Source organism: Miniopterus schreibersii (genome assembly GCF_964146895.1).
Source record: "Miniopterus schreibersii genome assembly, chromosome: 10".
In the NCBI taxonomy this organism is placed as follows: Eukaryota; Metazoa; Chordata; class Mammalia; order Chiroptera; family Miniopteridae; genus Miniopterus; species Miniopterus schreibersii.
The window spans coordinates 32,794,315-32,818,321 of record NC_138110.1 but is presented as its reverse complement, the minus strand read 5'-3'; the positions used below and the strand labels follow the sequence as shown (position 1 = coordinate 32,818,321).

General features: G+C 41.1%; 1 protein-coding gene across 7 annotated transcripts in view; it reads right to left on the bottom strand.

The window, feature by feature from the left end:
• Nucleotides 1-24,007, bottom strand: part of GAREM1 (GRB2 associated regulator of MAPK1 subtype 1) — a 172,733-nt gene that overhangs the window by 16,758 nt on the left and 131,968 nt on the right. For all 7 annotated transcript variants that reach the window (XM_081150226.1, XM_081150227.1, XM_081150229.1 and 4 more), the window contains 2 exons: nucleotides 21,417-21,547; nucleotides 3,721-4,893 (listed from right to left, as the gene is read on the bottom strand). In XM_081150226.1, the coding sequence (XP_081006352.1) occupies nucleotides 3,721-4,893; nucleotides 21,417-21,547 (1,304 nt within the window). The remainder of the gene's footprint in view (nucleotides 1-3,720; nucleotides 4,894-21,416; nucleotides 21,548-24,007) is intronic.

Sequence of the window (24,007 nt, the reverse complement as noted above, 5' to 3'; positions counted from 1 at the left end):
TTCACTGCACAGACCAGAGCAGTCTGGAAGTCAAACATGCTATTTATAGGATTTCATGCAATATAAAGTCTTCCCATCATTGCTCTCCAAAATGGCATTTCTTAAGAGGAAAAGAGAAAGAAAAAATAAAGAACAGCTCTTGTAGATTGTCACTCACAGAGTGTACCTGGATGAATATTTTAGACATATTAGCCAATATTCAGAAAATTGAGATTATGGACAGAGGCCCACAATGTTCTGAAAAGATGTGCTTAGAATAAATGTATGAAACAATAAACTTAAGAGAGACGGTCAAGTCACTCTGATTCGAGGGCACTTTGCACAATTTAAAAAAATTCAAGTGTCACCGTTTAGTGAGCTGGGCATGCCCCCTCAGCTTGGGCTCATCTGCCACAGTTCTGAGGGGTACAGGTGGCCGCTTCCCCTCTGTGCCTGGAACCAGGACCTTGGACATTCCTGTTAGGAAGGGAATCGGCTCTCCTATTCTGGAGAGGTAAGTAGCAATTTTGTTGTCTTTACAAAAATACACGAGGACTCGAGGATAATTATAAACAGCCATATCAAGTCCAAGCTGGGTTACGAAGGCTAAACCTCTGAGGATCTGCGGGGCCCCACAGGCTCGTGTTCCACCCTCGCGTATGGGCGGAACAGCACCGAGGAGCACAGCCCAGGTGACGCCAGAGCTGCAGCACAGCAAAGGCCCTCAGCACTTGCTGGTCAGAGAGCACAGCTAGTGCTGTAACTCAGGACGCTGAAGCCGGAAGGGAAGAACAGACGCAGAGGGACATGGACAGACGGACACACACGGCAAAGAGGCCACTGCACCTCCGATCTTGACTGCGTCACAGGCTGCGGCAAAACGGGGCTCATTCGCCCATTACTAGCTCTGCTTCCCTTTCTGCGCAAGACATGCTTTCTCTGACTCTGTCCCATTGCTCCAGCACCTCCTGTTCCTAAAGACTGGGTCAGAGTTGTCACCGGCCCAGAGACTGTCTCACTTGAAAGCTGATCACCATCTTTAATTATCAGGCGGAAGAGCTGTTAGACACACGGCACATCTCTCCCCCAGGATTTACTCCACTGTCACTATGCAAAGAACGTTTATTTAATTCTGTGGGAGCACTTGAATTTATGCCCCATTAAAGTTCCCTTCTGAAAATGACAAGCTGAAGCCACATCTGACAATCATGACGTCCTTTGGATCCCACACACATCCTAAAGAGGGAAAGCTCGTTTCATGATCACAGAACCCGTAAAAAATAGGACTTCATTTCAAATGTCTAATTTTTTAAAGTAAATGAAATGATTTCAGGTGTGTTTATAAAAAACCTTTATGATTAGAGCATTCTATCAACACTGGACATGCTCTGAAAAGATTCTCTTACATCATAAGAAATTACAGCTTAGACTGGAGGCCAAAATCTTTTCTTTTCCTGTAAGATTTACTTTTAGTGTCACAGTTAACATTTCAAGGTCAAGTATCAACGTCAAGATAGAGCGTCAATATTTATGTTCTTACTCATCTTATGTGCCACAGGGGGGGAAAAACTACTTTCCTACCTAGACTTGGTTACATAAATGACTCTGGGTGTGACTACCATGTATGAGTCAATCAGTAAACAAACAGGAGTCCCCACTATGCACCAGGTAGGACCAAAGTTCTATAGCTCATTTGGGTCAGGGCTGCAAGCTTCAAGTAACATCAACTATAGAGCTGAGTTGAGACATACATAAAAATCACCTAGAGTACTTGCCAGGAAGAATGTCCTTTTTACTTTTAACCTCTTTTTGGAGAAATATCCTCTGACATGATTTAAAATGATGAAGGACTCTAACCCCACCAAGACCGCCCCCCCCCCAATTCCACGACCCCTGCTGGATATAGGGAATCTCTGAGCTTGTGCCTTAAGGTCTGTGGGAGATCCTTCAAGGAGCAGGAGAAAGTCTAGATCTTCAGTTTCTGGGGAGTTATGTCCTGGAACAAAGAGCCAGAAGTGGGTCCTGGCTCAGGAGACTGCAGCAGTGAGGGCTCTGCATGGACAGCTGAGCATGACCCCGGCCCAAAGTGCTGCCTGATGTCTGGGGCTGTCCATATCTGGCTCCAGCCGCTGGGTGACCCCTGCCTCATCGCCCTATTTAGACCCATTCCACTGGCCCAACAAAACTTCTATTCATCCTGACCTGTCCCAGTTTCCACACCTTTGCTCATGCTATTCCGGAATGCCCTTCTTTGTCTTCTCTCTGCTTTTCCAGCTCCCATATATTCTTTCAGTTCATTCAAAATGCCATAATCTCTATGAAGGCTTCTCTTATTCATCACCCAATTAGACGTTCCTTTCTCTTCTGAATTCCCACACATATTATTTATGTACAGCTCTCTTCCACTGATTATCACACTTTAACTTGCATGATCGTCATCTCTTTTCACCTGTTATCTTCCCTACAAACTGAAAGGTACTAGAACTCAGAGTCCAGGTCTTACTGATGGTCGTATTTCTAGCATCGCATCCACTAAGTAATTCCATGGTTTTGAAATTGGGTCTGCACAGCACCAAGGTTCCAGAGAGGCGTCCTGAGACCACCTCCTGGTGGGGCAGAGATCACTCAGGGGTACGCGAGACCCTCTCCTCCCAGTCTATGCTTCAGTCAGATGAATTTTTATTTTGTGTCTTCTATTAATTGTGATTAATACGAGTTCTTTCCTTTAAGAATTCTGCTGGAGATAGGGGGGGAAACCCCCCATTGCAATAGGTACTGTCAAAAAAATGAAGAGAATTACACCCAATGCCTCTAGTGCTTTCTCCCTTCGGATATAATGAAATCCAACAATCAAATACGAGAAGCAAAGGTTCAGAGTGCCTGTCAACCAGACCGTGGTCAAAACAGAGGGCCCTTTCTCCTCTCTTACACTGACCTTTTACATTAAAGTTTGATAGAAGCCCCCTCAAGCTCTGACTGAGTTATGTCTAAGGGTTGAATAGAACCGCCCTGGCACCTGGTTCTGTTCTGGGGTGTGTGTGTGGGTGTGTGTGCGCGCGTGCATGTGTGTGTACATGAGCACACCCACTACACTTTGATCTCAATATAACTTCAGGGATACAGGAAAGAGATACAAATTATGCTGATGTCTCTTGATGCCCCCCCGCCCCCCAAGGAGAAACCTGCTTCTCCTTCAGTCTTCCCTGGCACTGTAAAAGGGCCTCCCACCCACTCTGCTGCTCAGGCGAAAAAATCCAGGAATTTTCCTTGATTTCTCTGTTTCCTTCACTACCCACACCCAGTTTATCAGTAGATACCGTCTACCTCTGCAACGTGTCCGAAGCAGCTCATTCCTCCCTGCCACCCACTGCTACCAACTGCGGTGCCTCCGGGCACTTACCATGCCAGACCTCTGGTGCTCTGACCGCCTCTCTAGTCTCCCGGCTTCTGCTCCCCCCCCAGGACCTGTTCTCTGGACAGCAGCGGAAGTCACGTTTAATCTTCCCCCATTAAACCCTCAAAGGGTCGCTCATCAAGCCCAGAGTAAAACCCTAGCCCCTAAGTGGTAAAACGAATCTAGCAAGCTTTTGGAGCTCACTCCAAGCTAGGCAAGCTTGCTCATTCTGATCATCTCCCGTCGGGGGGTTAACCCTTCCTTCAGGCAAGGAAATAAAGGAGTGGGGGGCTGCGCAGAGCGCTCTGGAGGGGCTGGCCCGTCACCCACAAACAGGCATGACTTACGGCTTCAGACTTGGGAGGCACTGGAGGTGGAGGTAGGGCAATCTCTGAGGACTTCATCGCTGCTCCCAGGGCCCCAGGAACGGGAAGAGGCGACGGTGCACACTTGGACCGGGCAGAACCTCTGGCCTGGTCGCACCTGCTCCTCTCGCTCAGGGAGCGCGCCAGAGGCCGGTGGCCGGGGCTGCTTCCCTCCAGCCACAGCTCTTCGTAAGGAAGCTCCGACTTTCCTGGGAGCCCCGTCGACTCTTCGCTGGACTCTGGGAAAAGGTAGTCGCTCCCGCTGTCCCCCGAGTCCTGGCAGGGCAGGATGTCGTGAGGAAAGGGGGCCCACTCTCCCCCCAGGTTCCTGCAGCCGTGCAGGTTCACCTCGCTGTTGCCATGGAGGTTGTTGCCATACACGCAGACGGAGAGCCGGTGGAAAGACTGGGTGAGCTCGTCGCGGGCATAGCTGAGGGCACTGGGCACGTGGTTGTGGCCCGAGCACCGGCCCTTCTTGGGGCTCTTGCAGTCCTCACTCCAGTCGGTCTTCACGTCGCGGACGGCCCGCGAATACTCATCGATGTCGAACTGCTCTTGGCAGATACCCAGCCAGTGATGGACCAGGGCCTCCGGCCACATGTCCCCCTTCACCAGGTGCTCCGGGAGGCTAAACTTGGGGACGGTCAAGTGCAAGGGGAAGTGCATGGGGAGGACCTTGTTGCTGCGCAGCACACAGCACACCACCACCGTCTTGGTCTGGATGTTCACGAACTTGTAGCGGTGCCCCTCGCGGATGAAGTGCAGGTCGTAGGGGTTCCTGGGCGGCGGGCTGGGCACCGTCACGTTCACGGGAAGCCTGGTTTTCTCGACAATGTTGCGGATGGTGTGCTCTCCCTCCTGCATCTGCAGCTCCAGGGGGCTCCGGGTGCTGAACCGGCCCTTGCACTGGAAGGGAAGGCTGATGCTCTCGTTGGTGCGGTGATTCATGCAGATGAGGCACGGCATCTTGCCTTTCCCCAGCCTGCTGATGGAATTGAGCTTCCCGATCTTCTTGAAGATCGTGTTGAGCCTTGACTTCTCCTTAAACGTCTTCGCGTAAAGGATCTCCGCCTGCCCCATGAGAGTGAGCTCGTCGCCCGTGCACAGGGTGATGTTGTAAACTTCCGTGTCCTCGTTGCACTCGCCCGAAGCAACCTGCAAAGAGGATCAGTCAGGGTTTAGGCTGGTTTCCCCGCGGTCCGCTCATGCGAGAGAGCAGGGAGCTCGCTCGGGGAGACGCGCGCACCACGGGAAACGGGGATCTGCTTAACACCAAGTTTAGCCACTCCATTTTTTAAAATAGCATTTATGTAGCTAACAGTATCAATCTACCTCAGAGAAATATAGACACACATACACAATTCGGTTACTGAGTTTCTTCCTATAATTTATTCATTTTTCCATGTACATCATCAATGGTAGTACTGATCTCACATATGCCATTATATATGGATATGCCTTAACTTATATGACCAGTTCCTTACTGTTTGACACATGGGCTTTCCCAATGTTTACCAATTATCAATAGTGTTGCAATGAACATTTTTATAGTTCAATTATTTCCTTGGAATAAAGGCCCAGAAGTAGAATTACACAGACAAAACTATGTATATGTTTGAAAGGTCCAATGTGTATCGCCCACTGTGCTCCAGCAATGGTGTCCTTATTTATACTCCTTCACTTTATGGAATTATCTGTCTTCCATACCCATGCCAAATAAGTTTAATATTTACTAATATTAAAGGTAAAGAATGCATCCTGTATTTTTATACTGAATATCTCTGATTATTAGTATGGTAAATATTTTTGGGTATTTATATATTTGGCTATTCAGATCTCTACCTTTGGGGATTGTCTATTTGTGTCTTTCACTGGCTGTTCTATTGGGATGGTCATCTTATTGATTACTTTTTATGTAATGTGAATACCATTTATGCTACATATTTTTCAATTTGTTGCTTGACTTTCAATTTCATATCTTACAGCTTCTTAAAGTACTAAGGTTTTTTTCTTTTATGTAGCAAATATTTTCCAAATTTTTCTTTGTAATTTCATTCTCGGATATTACGTGTCTATTAGTTATCATAATACAGATCAGTGGTTCTGAACTAGGGGTAATTTTACCACCACCCCGAAATCCTGGGGACATTTGACAATGTCTGGAGACATTTTTGATTGCCATGACTGGGAGGGTGGTACTTAAATCTAGTGGGAAGAGACAAGGGATGTTGCTAAATATGCTATAATGCACAGTAGAATCCCCACAACAAAAAATTATCCAGTCCAAATTTCTATAGTGCTGAGGTTGAGAAATGCTCATATAATTAACCAATATTTTCTTCTAGTATTTTGATGGTTTTGTTTATTAACAATTTAACTTATTGGACCATAATTTCTTTGGTGGATTATTTAAGGTAGGAATCTAACTTTGGTGTTTTAAACAGTTAACTGAGTGTCCAGTAGACTTCCTAAGTAACCATCCCCTTCATCACTGATTAGAAGTGTCCCTTTTATCATATACTAAATTTATAAAACACATACACTCAAATGTATGCATATATTTGCATTTGGGGGGGCCACTGTATCCTAATGACCTTTCTGCCTATTTTCCCATCAAAATTATACTGTTTTAATTTCTATAGCTTTATCTTACGTTTTCAGATCTGACAACAAAAGCCCTCATTTGTGGTTATTTGGACACAAAACATTTTTGCATGGTAAGAAACAAGAGAAGCAAAACCAAATGTCAAGTAACAGATTGAGAGAAAACATTTGCTATATATATTACAGGTAAAGAGCCAATGTCCCTGATATATAAGCAGCTTTTAAAAAAATGACCAAAAATCATCCAGAAAAACAGGCAAAAGTTATGAAAAAACTACTTCACTAAAAGATGCACAATGGACTTCAAATCTATGAAAAGATGTACAACTTTTATAATAAGAGACATTACACTGAGATACCATTTCTCTCTAGGAACACTCATAAATGTTCAAAGCTTGACATTGTCCTCGGCTGGTAAGGCTGTGAGGAAACAGGCCCTCTCGTTCAGGGCTGGTGGGAGCGCAAAACATACAAGCCAGGTGGCGGGGACTTTGCCAGTGGCTATTCAAACTAAGCAGGCGTTCATCCCCCTACCCTGGAATCCTACTTTTAGGAATTTACCCTGAAGACATTCCTTCAACGGTGTGAAAATGCACATGGATAAGGTTATTCATTGTAGCATTATTTGCATTTGCAAAATAATCAGAACTGATCTAAACGCCCAAACACAGAAGACCCATTGAACAAAGTACCTGAATCAGTTCTGTGCGAAAAAGCGAGAATGATGAGCTCAACAAATCTAATATGAAATGACTTCCAGGTTATACTGGTAAGTTAAAAAAAAAAAAAAGCAAAGGAACAAAAGAAAATATGCAAGAAAACAATGAAATTAGTTACCCACAGCAGCTAAGGAGAGGAACCTGGTGCAGGACCATGGAGGAAGGGACACCTCTGTGAGTATACTTTGCCATAGAGTTTCAACTTCAAGGAAGTATGCTAATGTTCTAAATATTCAAAAGTAAAATGAAGTCAACAGAATTAAAACAACCCCTTAGAGCAGAATGCAAATGGAAACGGATGAATCCAACCATATTTCAAATGAATAAACTAAACAGCTGGTGACAGAGACAGAGGAATAACCCCAGCAACTTTGGAGTATTGTCTTTGACACTATGTTACCAGTAGGGAAAAAATCCCCAACAGACACTGTGTTCTTTTTAGGTCTGCTTTGCACAGGGATATGGGTATAGTGATTCTGAAACAACTTTATATGTACTATAGGATTGAACAAATAAGTAAATGTTTTGATATTTTGGGAGTCAAGAGTTTTCACTGTGGAAGGGGAAATAGAAATATGGCCTTGGGAAAGGCAAGAAAGAACTCCATGGGGTTGGATTGGAATTAGTTATCAGCATTACCTCAGAATTTTCACACACACACACACACACACACACACACACACACACACACACACACTCTCTCTCTCTCTCTCTCTCTCTCTCTCTCTCTCTCTCTCTCTCTCTCTCCCCCCTTAGCTTGTTCTTTCAAGGGACTAGAAGCAAAGACTCCCATTATCATCAAATATACCTAGTGCCCAAACCATTCCTCACTCAAAGGAACCAGTGCTGTTTGGACAAGGGACTGATTGCAGGGCTAGAGCAATAAAGGTACAAAAGGAGCTTGGAACATTTTGTTATGCCAGAAAGTAAAGAAGGGCTCATAAGATGATGGGAATATGTTCAAAGGACAGAAAACCCAGCCGGAGTCAGCCCACACTGGCCAACTCTCGGACAATTTGAGCATCACAATAAAGACCACAACGAACTATAATCTATTGAGTAAAAGAGGAATGTCTAAGTTTATATTATTAAGAAAATGATGAATGAATAAATTAAAAAATAAAGGAAGGAAAGCTGATAAATGTAGAAAAGTGATGGATCTGGAAAGTCATAATTTTGCAACTATTATAATAAGATTATGTACTAGAATCATTAATGAATTTATAGAAGTTTGATTAAGGAGTAGGTTATGTGCAGGGCCTTAAAAGTGTCTTCTCCCAGACAGCAACTGGAGCAAGTAAAGAAATTTAACATCACAAAGAGAGGCATACCCATATCGTGTGCCCCTGGATGTGATTCCCTGAGAAGTTCAGACCTTCACTTATGTAACATTCCACTTAAAAGTGCATTACTGGAATCTAATGAGAAAATATCAGACAAAACCAAATTGAGAAATATTCCCGAGGGTATGTTTTTATTGATTTTTAGTGACAGAGGAAGGGAAAGAGAGAGAGAAACACTGACAGGTTGCCCCTGTGTGTACCCCAACTGGGGATCGAACCCACAACCTAGGTAAGTGCCCTGACTGGAGACAGCCCTCAGCCTTTTGGTGGACGGGGTGATGCTCCAACCAACTGGCCCACCTGGCCAGGGCTGAGATGGTTTTTTAAAAAATCACAGTAATGTGTCTTTTTCAATTCTAGTTTTCTAAACTTCTACAAAGAAATTAAAAATTTTAAAAATCAAATGCTATTTCTATATTCAGTAAGATGGCTATATGCTTACTTATAATTTTAATGCACTGATTTCCTATTATAATAGATTCCCAAATATTAAAACAACCCTACATGCCTGAAATAATCTCCACATGATCAAGCTGTACTTAAAGCTATATTGCACAATTCTCTGATAATAACTGATCTATGATTTATGTATCTTACAGGTGAGATTAGTCTACAGTCCTGTCACGTTATCTTTATCAGGTTTTAGTATCAGACTTACATCAAGCCTAAGGTTGACTTTTTCTTTTACGTTAATAAAAAACCATCTGGGTAACATGACTGATAATTCGCATATTGCTTACTGAGTAATCATCGGTCCATGCTTAGAAAACTAAGTAGTAACAATCTCTGTAAATAAGATTCCATCCCACTCTACTGTTGCTCATCTCTATAATTTTAACCTTTGGAACAAGCCAATTGTCAATCAACATTAGTGCTATAAAAACAGCTCTGTTGTCTCCACAGAGAAGTGACTTTCTTTGTAAGAGGCATTATCAGTACAGAAATAGCAGCACAATATTGTTTTAATGGCAGTTGAAGCTCCTAAGGTTTAAAATCCATGTTAGGTGACTAAACAGACTCAAAGTTAAGTATAATTTTTTTAATAAGACCTCAATTTAACTGTGCTTACTTTCAGACTCAGTATTCAACTTGCCCTCACATGGATCCTGGGCTTCTACATTGAATAAGTTTAGGAATGTAAATAAATATTAACTTTTATTTGAAATAATTGCAGATTTGCAGAAAAGTTGCAGGCAGTACAGAGAGTTCCTGTATACGTCAATACAATATTATTAACTCAGCTACAAGCTTTGTTTGGATTTCACCAATTTTCTTCCTTTCATGTCCTTTTTTCTGACCTAGGATCAAACCAATGACCACACTGCACCTAGTCCTTTGATCTGTGAACTTCTTGGTCTTTCCTTGTTTTTTATGACCTCGACGGTTTTGAAGAATACAGTTTTGAAGGTGGTGTTTTGTTTATGAATAGCCCGGCTGGCGTGGCTCAGCGGTTGAGCATTGACTTAGGATCCAGGCGATTGGGGTTCGATTCCCGGTCAGGGCACATGCCCGGGTTGTGCGCTCGATCCCCAGTCGGGGGCGTGCAGGAGGCAGCCGATCAATGACTCTCTCATCATTGATGTTTCTCTCTCTCTCTCTCTCTCTCTCTCTCCCCCCCCCTTTCTCTCTCTGAAATCAATAAAGATATATTTTTTTAAAAAAAGCTAATGAATAATTTATAAATGATAGTACTGGCACATAGGAGGGCTGACTTTCTTTTCCTGCAGGACCTGCAGCTGAAAGGTTGCAGTTATTTTATTCTCCTGACTTCGGTCACCAAGAATCCTTATAAAGATCTGTTTGCTATTAATTCTAGCTTTCTGTTATCCTGAAGGCTTTTACTTTCAGCTACTATCTATTTAAGCTTACAACAATATAGATCAGAGGTCAGCAAACTACTGCCCTGGGTCCAAATCCGGCCCACCTCCTAAATTTGTAAATAAAGTTTTATTAGGACTCAGCTATGCCCATTCATTTATGTAAAGTCTACGGCTGCTTTCACTCTGTCACACTGTCAGGTAGCTGCAACAGAGACTGTAGAGCCCACAAACTCTAAAATATTTATTCTTTTTCCCTTTACAGAAAAAATTTGCTGGTCCCTGGTACAGATAAATGGAAAGAACTATGGCCTTTGGAAATTAATTGGTACAACATATTAATGGTACAGTACTATTAACTAAACTATGAGATGAGTTTGAATCCTGCCTTTATTGTGAGGTGACCTCACACAAAGTGTTTTACTTTTTTGAATTTCGGTTTCCTCTTCTATAAAAAGGGATTATCACCATCTACTTTGCAGGCTAAATCAATGTATGCAAACAACTTCCCACAGTGTCTGGTGTATGGTAGGCTCTCAATAAATAGTGACCATTATTATTACTTGTATTAATAATAAAACATTTTAATTCTTACAACTGCTTCACACTGCCTTCCACATCTCTGTATTTTCATGTTGGTTTCTATTCCATCCACTACTGTTTCCAAGCACAAACCACTCCTTCTAAGCATGATCCTTTCTATTACACTGTGAATTGTTCAAAGTTTTATTGAATGTTTTATCCCAGAAGAAAACTTAATGTCAGAATAGGGCTGAAACACCATTACAGTTATATCTCAAAGGAAGTGAATGTACTAGTCTCCAAAATGCTCAGCTGCATTGCTCTACTTCCTTTTCATTGGAACTTTGTAAAAAACTTGGCAGTTTATCCATTTGGATCAGGACGGAGACAGGGATGTTGAGAGACAGGGTTCTCATGAGATTTGAGTAGCACACACACTAACTCTCGAGCAACAAATTATTTCCAGTTTCTCAAATATGAAGAAATAACAAAGTATATGTTATTTAGCAACTTAAATTGATACTTACTATAATTTTCCTAATTTACCTTTATAAACACACTCCTTCCGGAATGAATAAATTATAGGTCTATTGAGTACTCCACACCAAATGAGCTGAAAGAGAATGTCTACACAGCTTTTGAGATACAAATCAGACAGTCTGTGCACAGATTAAACAGATCAAAATGATCTGTTCTAAATGTTACTCTCTGGGCACATTCAACAGTTTTGTCAACATTTCCATGTATGTGTGTACTTCTAAAGGAAGTTATTTCTACTCCCATACATAAAAATGCATAGCATATGTGAGTGCAATCTGTGATCCCAGGCTCCCAACTCTGATGTCATCATTAATGCTAGCAATTAGCTCTGCATAAATTATGAGACTAATGCACCTACCAATCCTGTGGTCACTGTCAATGACAGATGAAGAATCTCATAAATAAATGTTCTTCCTTTGGCAGTTGAGCCAAATAGTCTCCTCTGGTTTCTACAGATGTGATTTATTTGCATAATTTCTTTCCTTTTTATTATTCTTTTTAATAGCCAAAGAAACAATGTGCTCTGTCTAAGTGCTCTGGTATGCGTGCCTGGTTAACATTTCCAGTTTCAATGTTTCCTGAGAGGAAGTAATTCAAAGTGTGTTATCTAAACAACTCTAATAGGTCTAATCCAGGAAACTATCAGGGTTTTACTATTCATAACACCACTCAGAGGTAATACCCCATGGTGAAGCAACATTTTAAAACACTGATGTAAAGTTTACTCTCTCTCTCTCTGACGGCTCTGGCAATAGGCAATCTGTTCTCTAAGAATAGTTGCTCTAAAGATCAAACATATCACAGAGGTTAAAATTTCAACTCTTGGAAAAAATCAGGATTGATCAGACTGATTTATAAATTAAATAGATAATATTTGATTAATATTAGCACATTTCTCCCCAAACTTCAATTTTTATAACTCTTTCCTTTGGAAAAATGGCAGAAAATGAGAAAGAAAGGGCATGAAGAGTTAAGATAAATGTCAATTCTGAGTGTCTTTTTTATATTTTTTTAAACAGGAAATAGGGCAAAGAGGACAAGTACGATGGCAATGATTTAATTTGTGATGCGCGCCACAGGACTGGTCCACTGGGAATTTTTCAGAGGAGGTCTTAAAAACCTCAGATGGCATAAAAAGCACTAGTCTGTCTTCAAACACTGAAGTAATTAATCTCACAATTGTATCCAATTTACCATTCTGCAAGAATCTTAAAAATAAATGGCATCTGACTCATTGTAAGAAAGACTGAAAACAAAAATGAGCTACCTCTAAATTCATTCACTTTTAATTTTTAAAATTCATTCTTATACAGAAAAATTCACGTTGCATAGTAACTGATCATTTCGGGTCTCTCTGTACGAATACAGTCACGTCCCACATAATGAAGTTTCAGCCAACAATGGACCGCACATATGCCGGTGGCCCCGAAGACTATAATGGAGCAAAAAAATTACTATTGCCTAGTGACATCATAGCTGTTGTAAGTTCCTAGTGCAGCACATTAGTCACGTGTTTTTGGTGATGTTGGTGTGGCCAACCTACCGTGCTGCTAGCTGTGTAACAGTGCAGCACATATAATTATGTACAGTGCATTACGCTTGAAAATGACAATAAATGACTGTGTTACTGGGTTTTACTATAGTTTTTATTTAAAAATATATTTACTATACTATAGTTTTTACTGTTGCTTACTACCTCTCTTGATTGCAGCATTTTCTCTTGTGCTTAATTTAATCTTGTGTTGTTTTGTACAGTAACTTGCTACATAGGCTTGTAGCTAGGAGCAAAAGGCTATACCATGTAGCCCAGGTGTGTAGTGGGCTAGACCATTTAGGTTTGTGTAAGTGCACTTTATGATGTTCACACAAGGACAAAATTGCCTAATGATGCATTTCTCAGAATGATACATATCCAAGAACAAGGCAGTGAGCTTAAAGGCCTCTGAGCAGTTGTTGATGTTAGGGCTTATAGTAAAACGTTTAAGGACCTTAACTCAGTGTAGTTACTCCTATCCAATCAAAATTCTATCCAACTTGGTTACTAGTTTCCATCCCACAGTAGAACAGAAGTAAAAATTAAAACTAGAAATGAAGACTGTTAAGGCAAGCATTCTAACAAACACAAGAGGCAACAAACAAATAATTTAAATGAGACCACAAAACACCACAAAACAGGGTTGCAGGGCCTCTCCCTATAAAGGCGAAAATCTACACATCTCAGGAGATGAGGGTAAGTTTTAAATTTTGTTCAAGAACTTCTCCTTAAGATGGCAAAAACCTGCAATACATTTTAAGAAACTGAACGAAAATGACAGTTATTTTGGACAGGATTTTTGTTAAAATTTAGAGCTACCCCCAAAGCTGGCTATCTAGAATTACTCATGCTCCAAGGCTCCAGAGAGATGGCAGAAACCGCCAGAGCAAATGATCCCAGTCTTTCTGAAAACTCACAGGAAAAACCTGCCTTTCTGACATTATTATAATCTTACACCATGAGGAGATTCCTTTCTTGAATCGTCAGAACAGAAACTAGGAACGTATTTTAAACTAGGAATGATGGTTATGATTAAACTATACTCTTAAAACAAAACAACAAAACAAAAAAAACTCCCTAAAGAACCATAAATGTTTCAGCACCATTATTTTGTATTACTTTACAGGATGTCCATGGAACGGCCAATGAATGCAGAAAAAAGGGCTACTGGGAAGCTGTTTTTGCCTTTTAGAAGACAAACATGATCAGAAAGAAGGCAGAGAGTAAAAAAATTATGACAAGAGCAGAATCACAAGCAGTGGAATACTGAATACCTCTCTATTAATGTATTTTCAAGGCCTTGTCTGTAGTCTGTTCTCTTAAAATGAGTAAAAAAGTAACATGACATATGTTTAACTTGTTAACTACTCTATGTAGGGAAATAAGATACAGTCTAACTAGTTGGCAGAAGGGATAAGATCTTTATTTCTTTAGCACTAAAGGTAACTAATACATCAAGTTAAAAGGCACACAGATTGCCTCAAATCCAGGAGTCGGGGTGTTAAAAAGGCTGCTTCTTAGTAACCTGAAAGCCTTGGAAAAAAATCCAAAAATTTAGCATCAAGTTACATGAATTATATTAAACTTTAGAACTTTTGCTTACTTATTCAGTAATGCATTTTAGCCATTTCAGTGTATCTTTAACAATGCAAGAACCCAACTCTGGTCTTGTTTCTCTATCAATACTCATTAATATTCTGGGTTAATATTTTACAGCAGTTTTGAAGGGGTTCCTTTTGACAGGCGCTAATCTAATCAGAAATCTAATGATGCCAACAGAGAAGAAACATCAAGTTAACTTGAAGGATTTTATTTTTAAAATACTGGTATGATACTCTGGTATGAAATAAGATGTAAAAATCTACACATATACCATTCATAAAAGCTGCCCAGTCCTGTGTATCAGATCATAAGTGTTTCGGAAATACAAAAACAAAAGGATCTGGTTAGGCAATAATCATTGAACATGTTTATTAATTTTTTACAAAAAGAATATGAATTAAATGTGCAAGCTGTTGTGTCAGTGTGAAAGGGTATTCTGATAACAATCATAAGCCTTATCTCAAATCCACAAACAGAATGTGAGGGAGCAGAAAGATGACTGGATTGAATTAGGAGACCTGGCTTTGCTGCTAAGTAGTTTTGTGGCTTTTTGTGAATCAATGAAGTGAGCTAACATCTGCTTCTTAGTTTTCATATTTGTTAAAAGGAGCAGGACGAGGCAACGTGTAAGGGCCTTTCCAGATCTAAAATTTAATGATTATAAAAACTCAATGTCTGTAAACGTCAGCCCTGCTGGGTTATTTATAATAGTTTATCATTTTACTCTTGATCGTATTTCTCAGTATTGAGAAGCTTAGCTATCAGTTAGGTTGTCTGAATCTTATACGCTTATCCCTATTTAAAAAGACAACCCTGACATCCTTCACCCCACACTGTGGCAGCTCTGCTGCTAGACACTGACATCTCTGCCAAAAACAGGTGCCAAAGCCAGTAATCAGGAGCTGATATGCAGGTGACAGGACTGTCAGCTCAGCTCCCGTCCCAGACCACATGCGAATGGTTCTTAAGAGGTCTGTGCTTGCTGATGTGGTGACTAGTTACACATCTGACTGAAACCTCACAAGTCCTGAGTGGGGCACTTTCCCCAGCTGAGACAATACAAACTTGTTATTTTGCCCCTGGGGAAATTTCTATGCTGGAACAGCTGAAAGCTTGGACCTCATTAGCTGGAACGAAAATAGCAACATTATAGCATCCAGATTAGGGTATTTGGGTTCCCTCTGATTTGAGAGCAGTAATTTTAATGCAGAAAGCTTTTGGGCGTCAGCAGTGAAGTCAAGATGCCTTTTACCCACTTAAAGAGAGTTCCAAGTTTCCCAGCTCCGAATCTGAAGGCTGCCCTTTCTTCCCTCTCTCTCCACAAATGTTACAATAAAGGCGGAACTTAAATTAAGACTTAATTTGTTAGTCATTATTTTGATGGCAGGAAAATATTGTGTGGGAAAATTTCTCATCATTGCTGGGCTGAGTTTGAAAGGCTGGAAGACATTTGAAATAATTCACTTAGTACTGGAATAATAAGTTTCCAAAAAAGTATTTGAGGTGAAGGGTATTTTGAAACAACAATAAAAGTAACGGTTAAGATGTTCTTAATATTAAGACACTGGCTATAGAGTACTAAATAAAGAGTAGGTGGAATAATCTGTGGTGGGAAATTTCTTGAGAATGTGAAACTTATTTTAGTAGGAGTTTATGTTCTAAATCAGGGGCTGGAGAACTTTTTCCTATCGGGCTAGATAGTAGTAATTTTAGGCTTTGTGGGTCATATGGTCTCTGTTGCAACTACTCAACTCTGCTGCTCTACTGTGGCCCTGGGCAAAACGCAGGTGGTGGCTGGCCTTGGCCTGCACCTCCCGGGAAGTCCTAGAGTCAGTGGACAGCTTCAGACCACGTTGAAGCATCACCACTCAACCACCTCTACAAGTGACATACTCAAGGGGGAAACACTCAGGGGGCAGACTCAGCAGGAACCAGAGCCTGGCTGAGGTAAGTCCTGTGCTGTGGGGCAGGCCTCTGCATAGCTGATCCTCCACCATGGTCGGTTGTCAAAGCCAGTCCTTGAAGCCAACAGGTTTGGGGGTAAATCCCTCCACATTGACGTGCCAACAGCACGTCAATTGAGCGATCAAAGCTCAATTACAATAGGAGAGTGTACACAGCTCACACGAAGTGTGCACCTCGAGTGCCCAGCTTGGGTGATCACGCAGGCTGTGCCACTGGACCCTACAGAACATCTACTACATTAAGCCACTCTATCAAGCCTGGGAAATGCAGCAGCTCTACCTAAAACATAGAAACAAACACAGGGAGGCAGCAAAAATGAGGTGACAAAGAAACATGTCCCAAATGAAAGAACAGAACAAAACTCCATAAAAAGTACTAAACAAAAGAGACAGTAATCTACCAGATGCAGAGTTTAAATCACTGGTTATACGGATGCTCAATGAACTTAGTGAGAACTTCAATAGCATAAAAAAGGGCCGGTCAGAAAGGAAGGATACACTAACTGAAATGAAAATAATTCATACGACTCAACAGTAGAGTAGATGACGCCAAGAATCAAATAAGCGATTTGGATTATAAGGAAGCAAAAAACACCCAGTCGGAACAACAATGAATAAATAAATAAATAAATAAATAAATAAATAAATGGACAGTGTTAGGAGCCTCTGGGACAACTTCTAGTGTACCAACATTAGCATCATAGGGGTGCTGGAAGGAGAAGGGAGAGAGCAAGAAAATGAAGCCTATTTGAAAAAATAATGCTTGGGGTGGTGAACACACAATACAGTGTAGAGACGATGTGTTGTGGAAAAATAAAATAAAATAAATAGAATACAATCATGCTAGGACATGAACAAAATGGTAAAAATTTACTATTATTATTTTATGAATAACTCTCACATTTATGCAGACCCATCTCTTTTTAAATGTACAACCTCCTTTTAATCACCTAGAGATGCAAATAATGATATATATATGGCAGGAAAAGTTACTAGGAAAATCTCCTATGTCATTAAATTAAACTCTTGTCCTATCATTTTTTTTTGGAGAGTAGCAACATAAATATTTTTGAGAGTTTTTGTTCTGTAATCAGTAATTATGAAATAAATAAATGTCTTTGAGGAGAAAAAAAATGACAGAAAACTTCCCTAACCTGGTGAAGGAAACAGACATACAAGTCCAGGAAGCACAATCCCAAACAAGATGAACCCAAACAGGCCCACACCAAGACACATCATAATTAAAACACCAAAGGTTAAAGACAAAGGAAGAATCTTGAAAGCAGCATGAGAAAAGCAGTTAGTTACCTACAAGTGAGCTCCCATAAGACTATCACCTGATTTCTTAACAGAAACTTTGCAGACCAGAAGGGACTGGCAAGAAATACTCAGTGATGAAAAGCAAGGACCTACAACCAAGATTACTCTACCCAGCAAAGCTATCATTTAGAATCGAAGGGCAATAAAGAGCTTCCAGGACAAGAAAAAGCTAAGGGAGTTCATCACCAGCAAACCAGTGTGACATGAAATGTTAAAGGGTCTTCTTTAAGAAGAAGAAGAAGAAAAGGGAAAAAGATAAAAAATAAGAATAAAATCGCAAGAAATACATATCTTTCAACAATTGAATTTAAAAAACAAAATAAATAAGCAGAAAAGAAACAGACTCACAGATAGAGAACAATTTGACAGTTGCCAGATGGGAGGGGTATTGGGGGATGGGTGAAAATGGTGAAGGGATTAAGAAGTACAAATTGGTTGTTACAGAATAGTCATGGGGATGTAAATTACAGCATAGGGAATATAGTAAATAACACTGTAAAAACTATGTATGGTGTCAGGTGGTTGCTAGATTTATTGGGATGATCACTTAGAAAGTTATGTAATGTCTAATCACTGGAGTGTTCACCTGTAACTAATATAATAAGGTATGTCAACTGTAATTGAAAAATAAAAATGATTTAAAAATGAGGGAAAAAAAGAAATAGGATATCTTCTGGCTTTGGAAGTAAACATGAGGATAGAGATGGCTGATGAAAAAGCTAAAAGATAATTAGAAAGAAAATGCCTATTATAGTTAAAAACAAATATGCAGGAAAGCAGATATACAAAATAAAAATCCTCACCATGGAAACCAAAAACTGAATGGATAAAGGAAAACATGTCTAAGAGGCACGTTTAGAACTACAGTTCTGAAAATATCAAATGCCATTAGCTTGGAGAAGTTGGAGGATATGTATACACACGATCCGAGAGAGGTGTCCAGCCCATGTATTCTTTCATGTTTTTTTAGTTTTTTGTTTTTTCAGCCTTTTTATCTTCCATTTTCTGTTCTTATCTTCTCAGTTGCTCACATAAATTACATCCTTAGATTTGAAAAAAAACATGTACTCCTGTCATTTCCTATATTACTGCCTAAAGTTCAATTTCAAGCATTTTACATTCTACCAGCACTCCTATTTGGCACCTCACTTTCTTAAACATATCCATTTCAAAGTTCCTTAATCCCATCAGGATCTCCAATTTTCACTGGGTTCATATTTGTATTCATACTTCCTCACCCAGTGAGGAGTCTACGCTCAATGCTACTTGTCACTCTAGGGCACACTTCACCTGTCCCTTTGCTGATCTCTGTTACGCTCATCTGGTAGAGCCCCAACTCTGTCTATACCTGCATCCACGCAGCTGAAGATGGCTGGAAGAGTAAAAGGTTGGTACTAAGTAATCTCACTTGAAATTTACCTTGACCAAACTCTGGGACCACCCTACTATATACTTCCCTGGTTAACTTACTTTCTGGGTCTCAGAGCTGATTTATTTCCTTCCTGTCAAGACTGTCGAAGGCTTCCAGTTTGCTAAATTTAACTGTTCATTCCCAGTCCTTACCTAATTCAATCACTAAGTAGAATTTGACACAGGTGACCATCCCTATTTGAAACACTTTTGCCATTTGGCTTCTGGGACCTCTACGTGTTTCATCATCTTTAAATCTCTCTGCTACTCATTTCGATCACTCCTCTAGACCCCAGTGGTGGCATGTTCCAGAGCTCAGTCCTCTCTTCTTCATTTAGCCTCTAGGTCAGAGTTTCTCAGCCTCGGCACTACTGGCATTCTGTGCCCGATCATTCTTTGCCATGGGGCTGTCCTGTGCATTGTAGGCTGTTTAGCAGCACCCCTGTCTTTTTCTTGCTAGATGCCAGCAGCCCCTGCACGCCAACCCCCCTAAGCTGTGCCCATCAAAATTGTATCCAGACATTGTGAAATGTCCCCTGGGGGGGGCAAAAATCACCTGTGGTTAAGAACCACTTATGTAGGTGAACTCAACCAACCCCATGGTTTCAAATGCCATCTAGGAGCTGATGAGCCACAAATACATACCCCAAGCTCAGACCCTGCCCCAAGCTCAGACTTGTACATACAACTGTCTTCTCAACCTCATTATTTGGAGGCCCTATTTGTACTTGTTTATTTATTGTTTGCCACTCCAATAGATTATAATCTCCCGGGAGGCAGGGACTTGAATTACTTATCTCCAGAGCCTAGAACAGTGTGGAGCATGCAGTAGGTGCTCAAAATATATTTGCTGGTTAAAGAGTTAAATACTTAACATATATTAATTCATTTCACACAGTTAATCAATGATGGGGCAATCAGGTAGATAATTTTAAACATCAAGGCATCTTTGAAAGACACCCTTATTGAATTTTTTAAAAAAAGGAATGTCTTTATTTTTAAATAAGTGTGCAAACAAGACTAATTTAAATCCTATCAAGACACTAATGGAATAGGATTTGATTAAACCTCTGGCCAACGACTCTTGGTAAGTTTAAAAATGAATGTGTTCTCACAAATCTTCAATGTAAATGAATACAAATTGTCTTGACTGGGCCACTTATATGGCTGAAAATTATAAATATATTTTAATATAAGCACAATTTGTTTAGTAAAAAGTCTTACAAAGTACAAAAATATCACCCATTTTAATAATAAAATTAAAGAAAGTAGACTATAGCAGCTGTATTTTAGAACTGGAGGAGAGAATGACTTCTTAGCTTAGCCAATTAAATGTTCAGGACCACTTCTCCAATACGGATGCTGTCTTGAGCATTCCCTGCTTTCCTGGGGAGGGTGGGTGGAGAGATTCACCCACAAAGACACTGTTGCACTGTTGGAATACAATACCATGGATGCAGTCTGTTTTTCACATACAGTAAATTTCTAAGGAAAATGATTCTTGCCCTCTGAATCTCGACATGTTCAGGGAATGTGACTCAGTTGGCCTTCTTGCTGAAATGAGGTTAAACAGAAAATCTTTTCAATGTGAACACTTAGTGTAATTGTGGATGTTGTTAAGAAAATACAGCGGACTTGCAGGCAGTAAGGTTGGACCTAGCTGGTGGCATTGCTTCTCTGGCTGGTCCCTTTGCGAAGACAAAACTAACGTAGCACAGGAAACACTATTGAGCTTTTCTCTGATAAACAAGGATCATTTAATACCTATTGGCAACATTCTATACATTGATTTTCCCCATGTATGCTGATACAGAGAGTCTATAAAAAGTGGAATGAATATATGCTGATCTCAGGCTATGCTCTGGAAGTCTCTCTCTTTCTTTAACTACGAGTCCGGTATTAGATCCTTCATATGCCTTTTGCCTGCTCCTACAAGTGGAGTATCCAGCCTCATAGAAGATCTGGCCAAACAACTGTTCCATATTAGGAAATAAAGTCCAAATTAAAAACACACATGCACGCACACACACACACACACACACACACACACACAGACAAACTTCTGATCTGCCTTAGCAGTTATCCTAGCAAAAGACAATGCTAATTAAGCACAGTTACCTGTCTGGGCATCAGGTCAGCTACAGCACATGAAACTCTTAAAAGACCAGTTTTGGCCATTGACACCTACACATTAGGTAGATGGATCTTTCCTAGGAGGCCCAGATGGGCACTTTCTGCGTATGTAATGACCTGAAAGTTAAATCATTTTAGTGAGGATAAATATTTGGATCTTCTAGAGCTACCTTCACGTTGAATGTTATTTCCTCCATGACGTACACGCGCTCAGGAAATGCTTTAGCCACTTCCTCCACGCTGTTGAAATACTGCACTGGCTCCTTTATATCTCGGTCTTGTTCCAGCAGCTTGAATTGGCCTAAAATACATGATAAACGGAAGAGATGTGAGGTGTTTACGCCGGATAGCTGTCACCGTGGCGACAGCATCCCCTTTCCTTACTCCCACTCTTCTCGTCCAAGGCTTCTAATCATTACTGTTAAAAAAAAAAAAAAGTTACCATGGCTGAAGGCTTTTTTAAACATCAGCTTAAAAATGAAAACAGACATGTATTTTTCCCCCTTTTTTCTTTGCTTATATTCAGAGTGTATTACCAGAGGACCAAAATCAAACTGAATGGATGCTCACTTGTAATTTGACCTCAAAGTAAAAATTTGTTCTGTGTTGCTCATGTTGTTTGTAACAGTAAGTCAGGTTGTCATTTAGTGGCAATAATACCCATACACGTTATAGTCTAAACCCAAGGCCAAGCGGCTCGAGGGACTAATTTTTAAAATTAGTGTTCTAAAAATCTGCAAATAGAATAAAAGAATCTTGAGGACCCTCAGCTTTCACAGATATTCCTGGTTTCAACACTACGTAGGTGATGCTGAAGCCTCCCAAGCTGCTATAATTTGTGACGCAAGCAAGGAGCCTGTGCTCAGAGGAGCCGGATGGGAGGGAAGGGGGTGAGACTCCTTTTAATGAATGAGCCACTTGGCATCTGCAGCAACAAGTGGCTTCCTTCTTTCATTTTCACTGCCATGTGTGAAATTCGTGAGAGTAGACTGCACTATCGTGGTATCCAAAATTTAGGGGATTTTCGAAGAACTTTGAACATATTCCTAAAAATGTCAAGGATCTATTATGTTGTTTATACATTTTCAATATTTATGATACTGCTACATTCTAGGAGTTGTTTTCAGTTTCGAATAAAAGGCCATATACAATCAAGTCAATGACATAGCGATTCTCTGTAGTCTTTTTCTGAATGCTGTTTGCAATATAACACTTGAGAAACCTGAAAAGGAATTAAAAGCTATTCTGAGGCAGATCTCTCAGCATGTGTGTATAAGGCGTCAGGCAGAAACAGGGACACTTTCATTCACAGTCTCAACACATTTATTTTTAGCATTTATTGGGTGGAGGCATTATTTTAAATGCTGGAAATAATAAATAGACCAGGTAAAAATCTCTGTCCTCCTGGAGATTACACTGTAGTGGGAGACAGATGATAAATATAATAAATGAGTAGAGTATATACTATGTTAGAAGTCTAAAAGTGCTGTTAAAAATAGGGCAAAGCGAAGGGGATGGAGAGTAGGTGCAGCTGAGGTGACCTTTGATGTAGCTGGGAGCTGAGTTCTCAGAATTACTGACGTAGGCAATGGCCTCTGCAAAGGCCCTCAGGAGGATGGGTGGGTGCCTGCTTGGCACACTGCCTGTGTGGCCGGAGTGGGTGGGAAAAAGGTAAGAAAAAAGAAAAAGAAAGTCAGAGAAGTAACAGGTGGTCAGGTTGTGTACACATTTGAAGAATTGTAGCTCTTCATCTGAGTGGAATGGGGAGGCACGGGGGGAGAAGAGGGAATCTAATCGACCTTACAGGAGGATCGCCCCGGTTGCCACGTTGAAAAGACTATAAAGATGCCAGGCACAGAAGGCGAGTTAGGGGGCTCGGGCAACAATCCAGGTGTAAGATGCAGGGGTTCGGAAGCAGTGGGAAAGTGTGGGGAATCTGAACGGAGCCGCCGCGAGCTTAGGCAGGGGGGACTGCAGGGGTGGGGGCAGGATCAGGCGTTCAGCCCGGACGGGGTAAGTCTGAGATATCTATTAGACATGTAAACGGAGCTATCCCCAACGGGCTTAGACGGACATGTAAGTGTGGGAGGCAGGAGAAAGGTCTGGCTGGAAACAATAAATCTGGGAGTCATCAGCACGTGGATGATACTGAAAGTCACGGCCCTTTAATGAGGATGACGCTGGGCTTAGGTACAGGCAGAGGGCTAAGGTTTGAGTCCCGGGAGACCGAAGGACTGGCCAGGGGAGTAAAAGGGAACTCCGCCAGGGGGCATTCTGGGAGCCAGGGGATTACAGCGAGGGCTGAGAGTGATGCCAAATGCTGCCGACAGGACTGTGACACGAGGGCTGAGAACTCTTCCATTTAGCAGCCTGTACTTGACTGAGGACTTGGACACAAGCACTGGAATAGCTGGGCCAAAAGCCTGACTGAACTAGATTTAAGAGAGACTGACAAAGGAGAACTGGGAATAAGAAGACTGGACACCAGATGATGTTTTGGGGAGTTCTGCTATGGAGGGGAGAGGAGACATGGAGTGGTCGCTAAAGGGAGGAAGTGGATTGGGATGTAGGGCAGGCGAGCTTTTGTTTTTCCTAATACGATGGATGCTGATGGGAATGACCAACAGATGATGAGAGTCACTGGAGCATATCCTTGCGTAGGCGGGGACGGCGGAGGGGAAGGCTGGCCCTCAACAGCAGTTCATCTGTGACAAGTTCAGTGGCAGCTGGCGGAAGCTGTCTTTTTTGCTTCAATATTTCT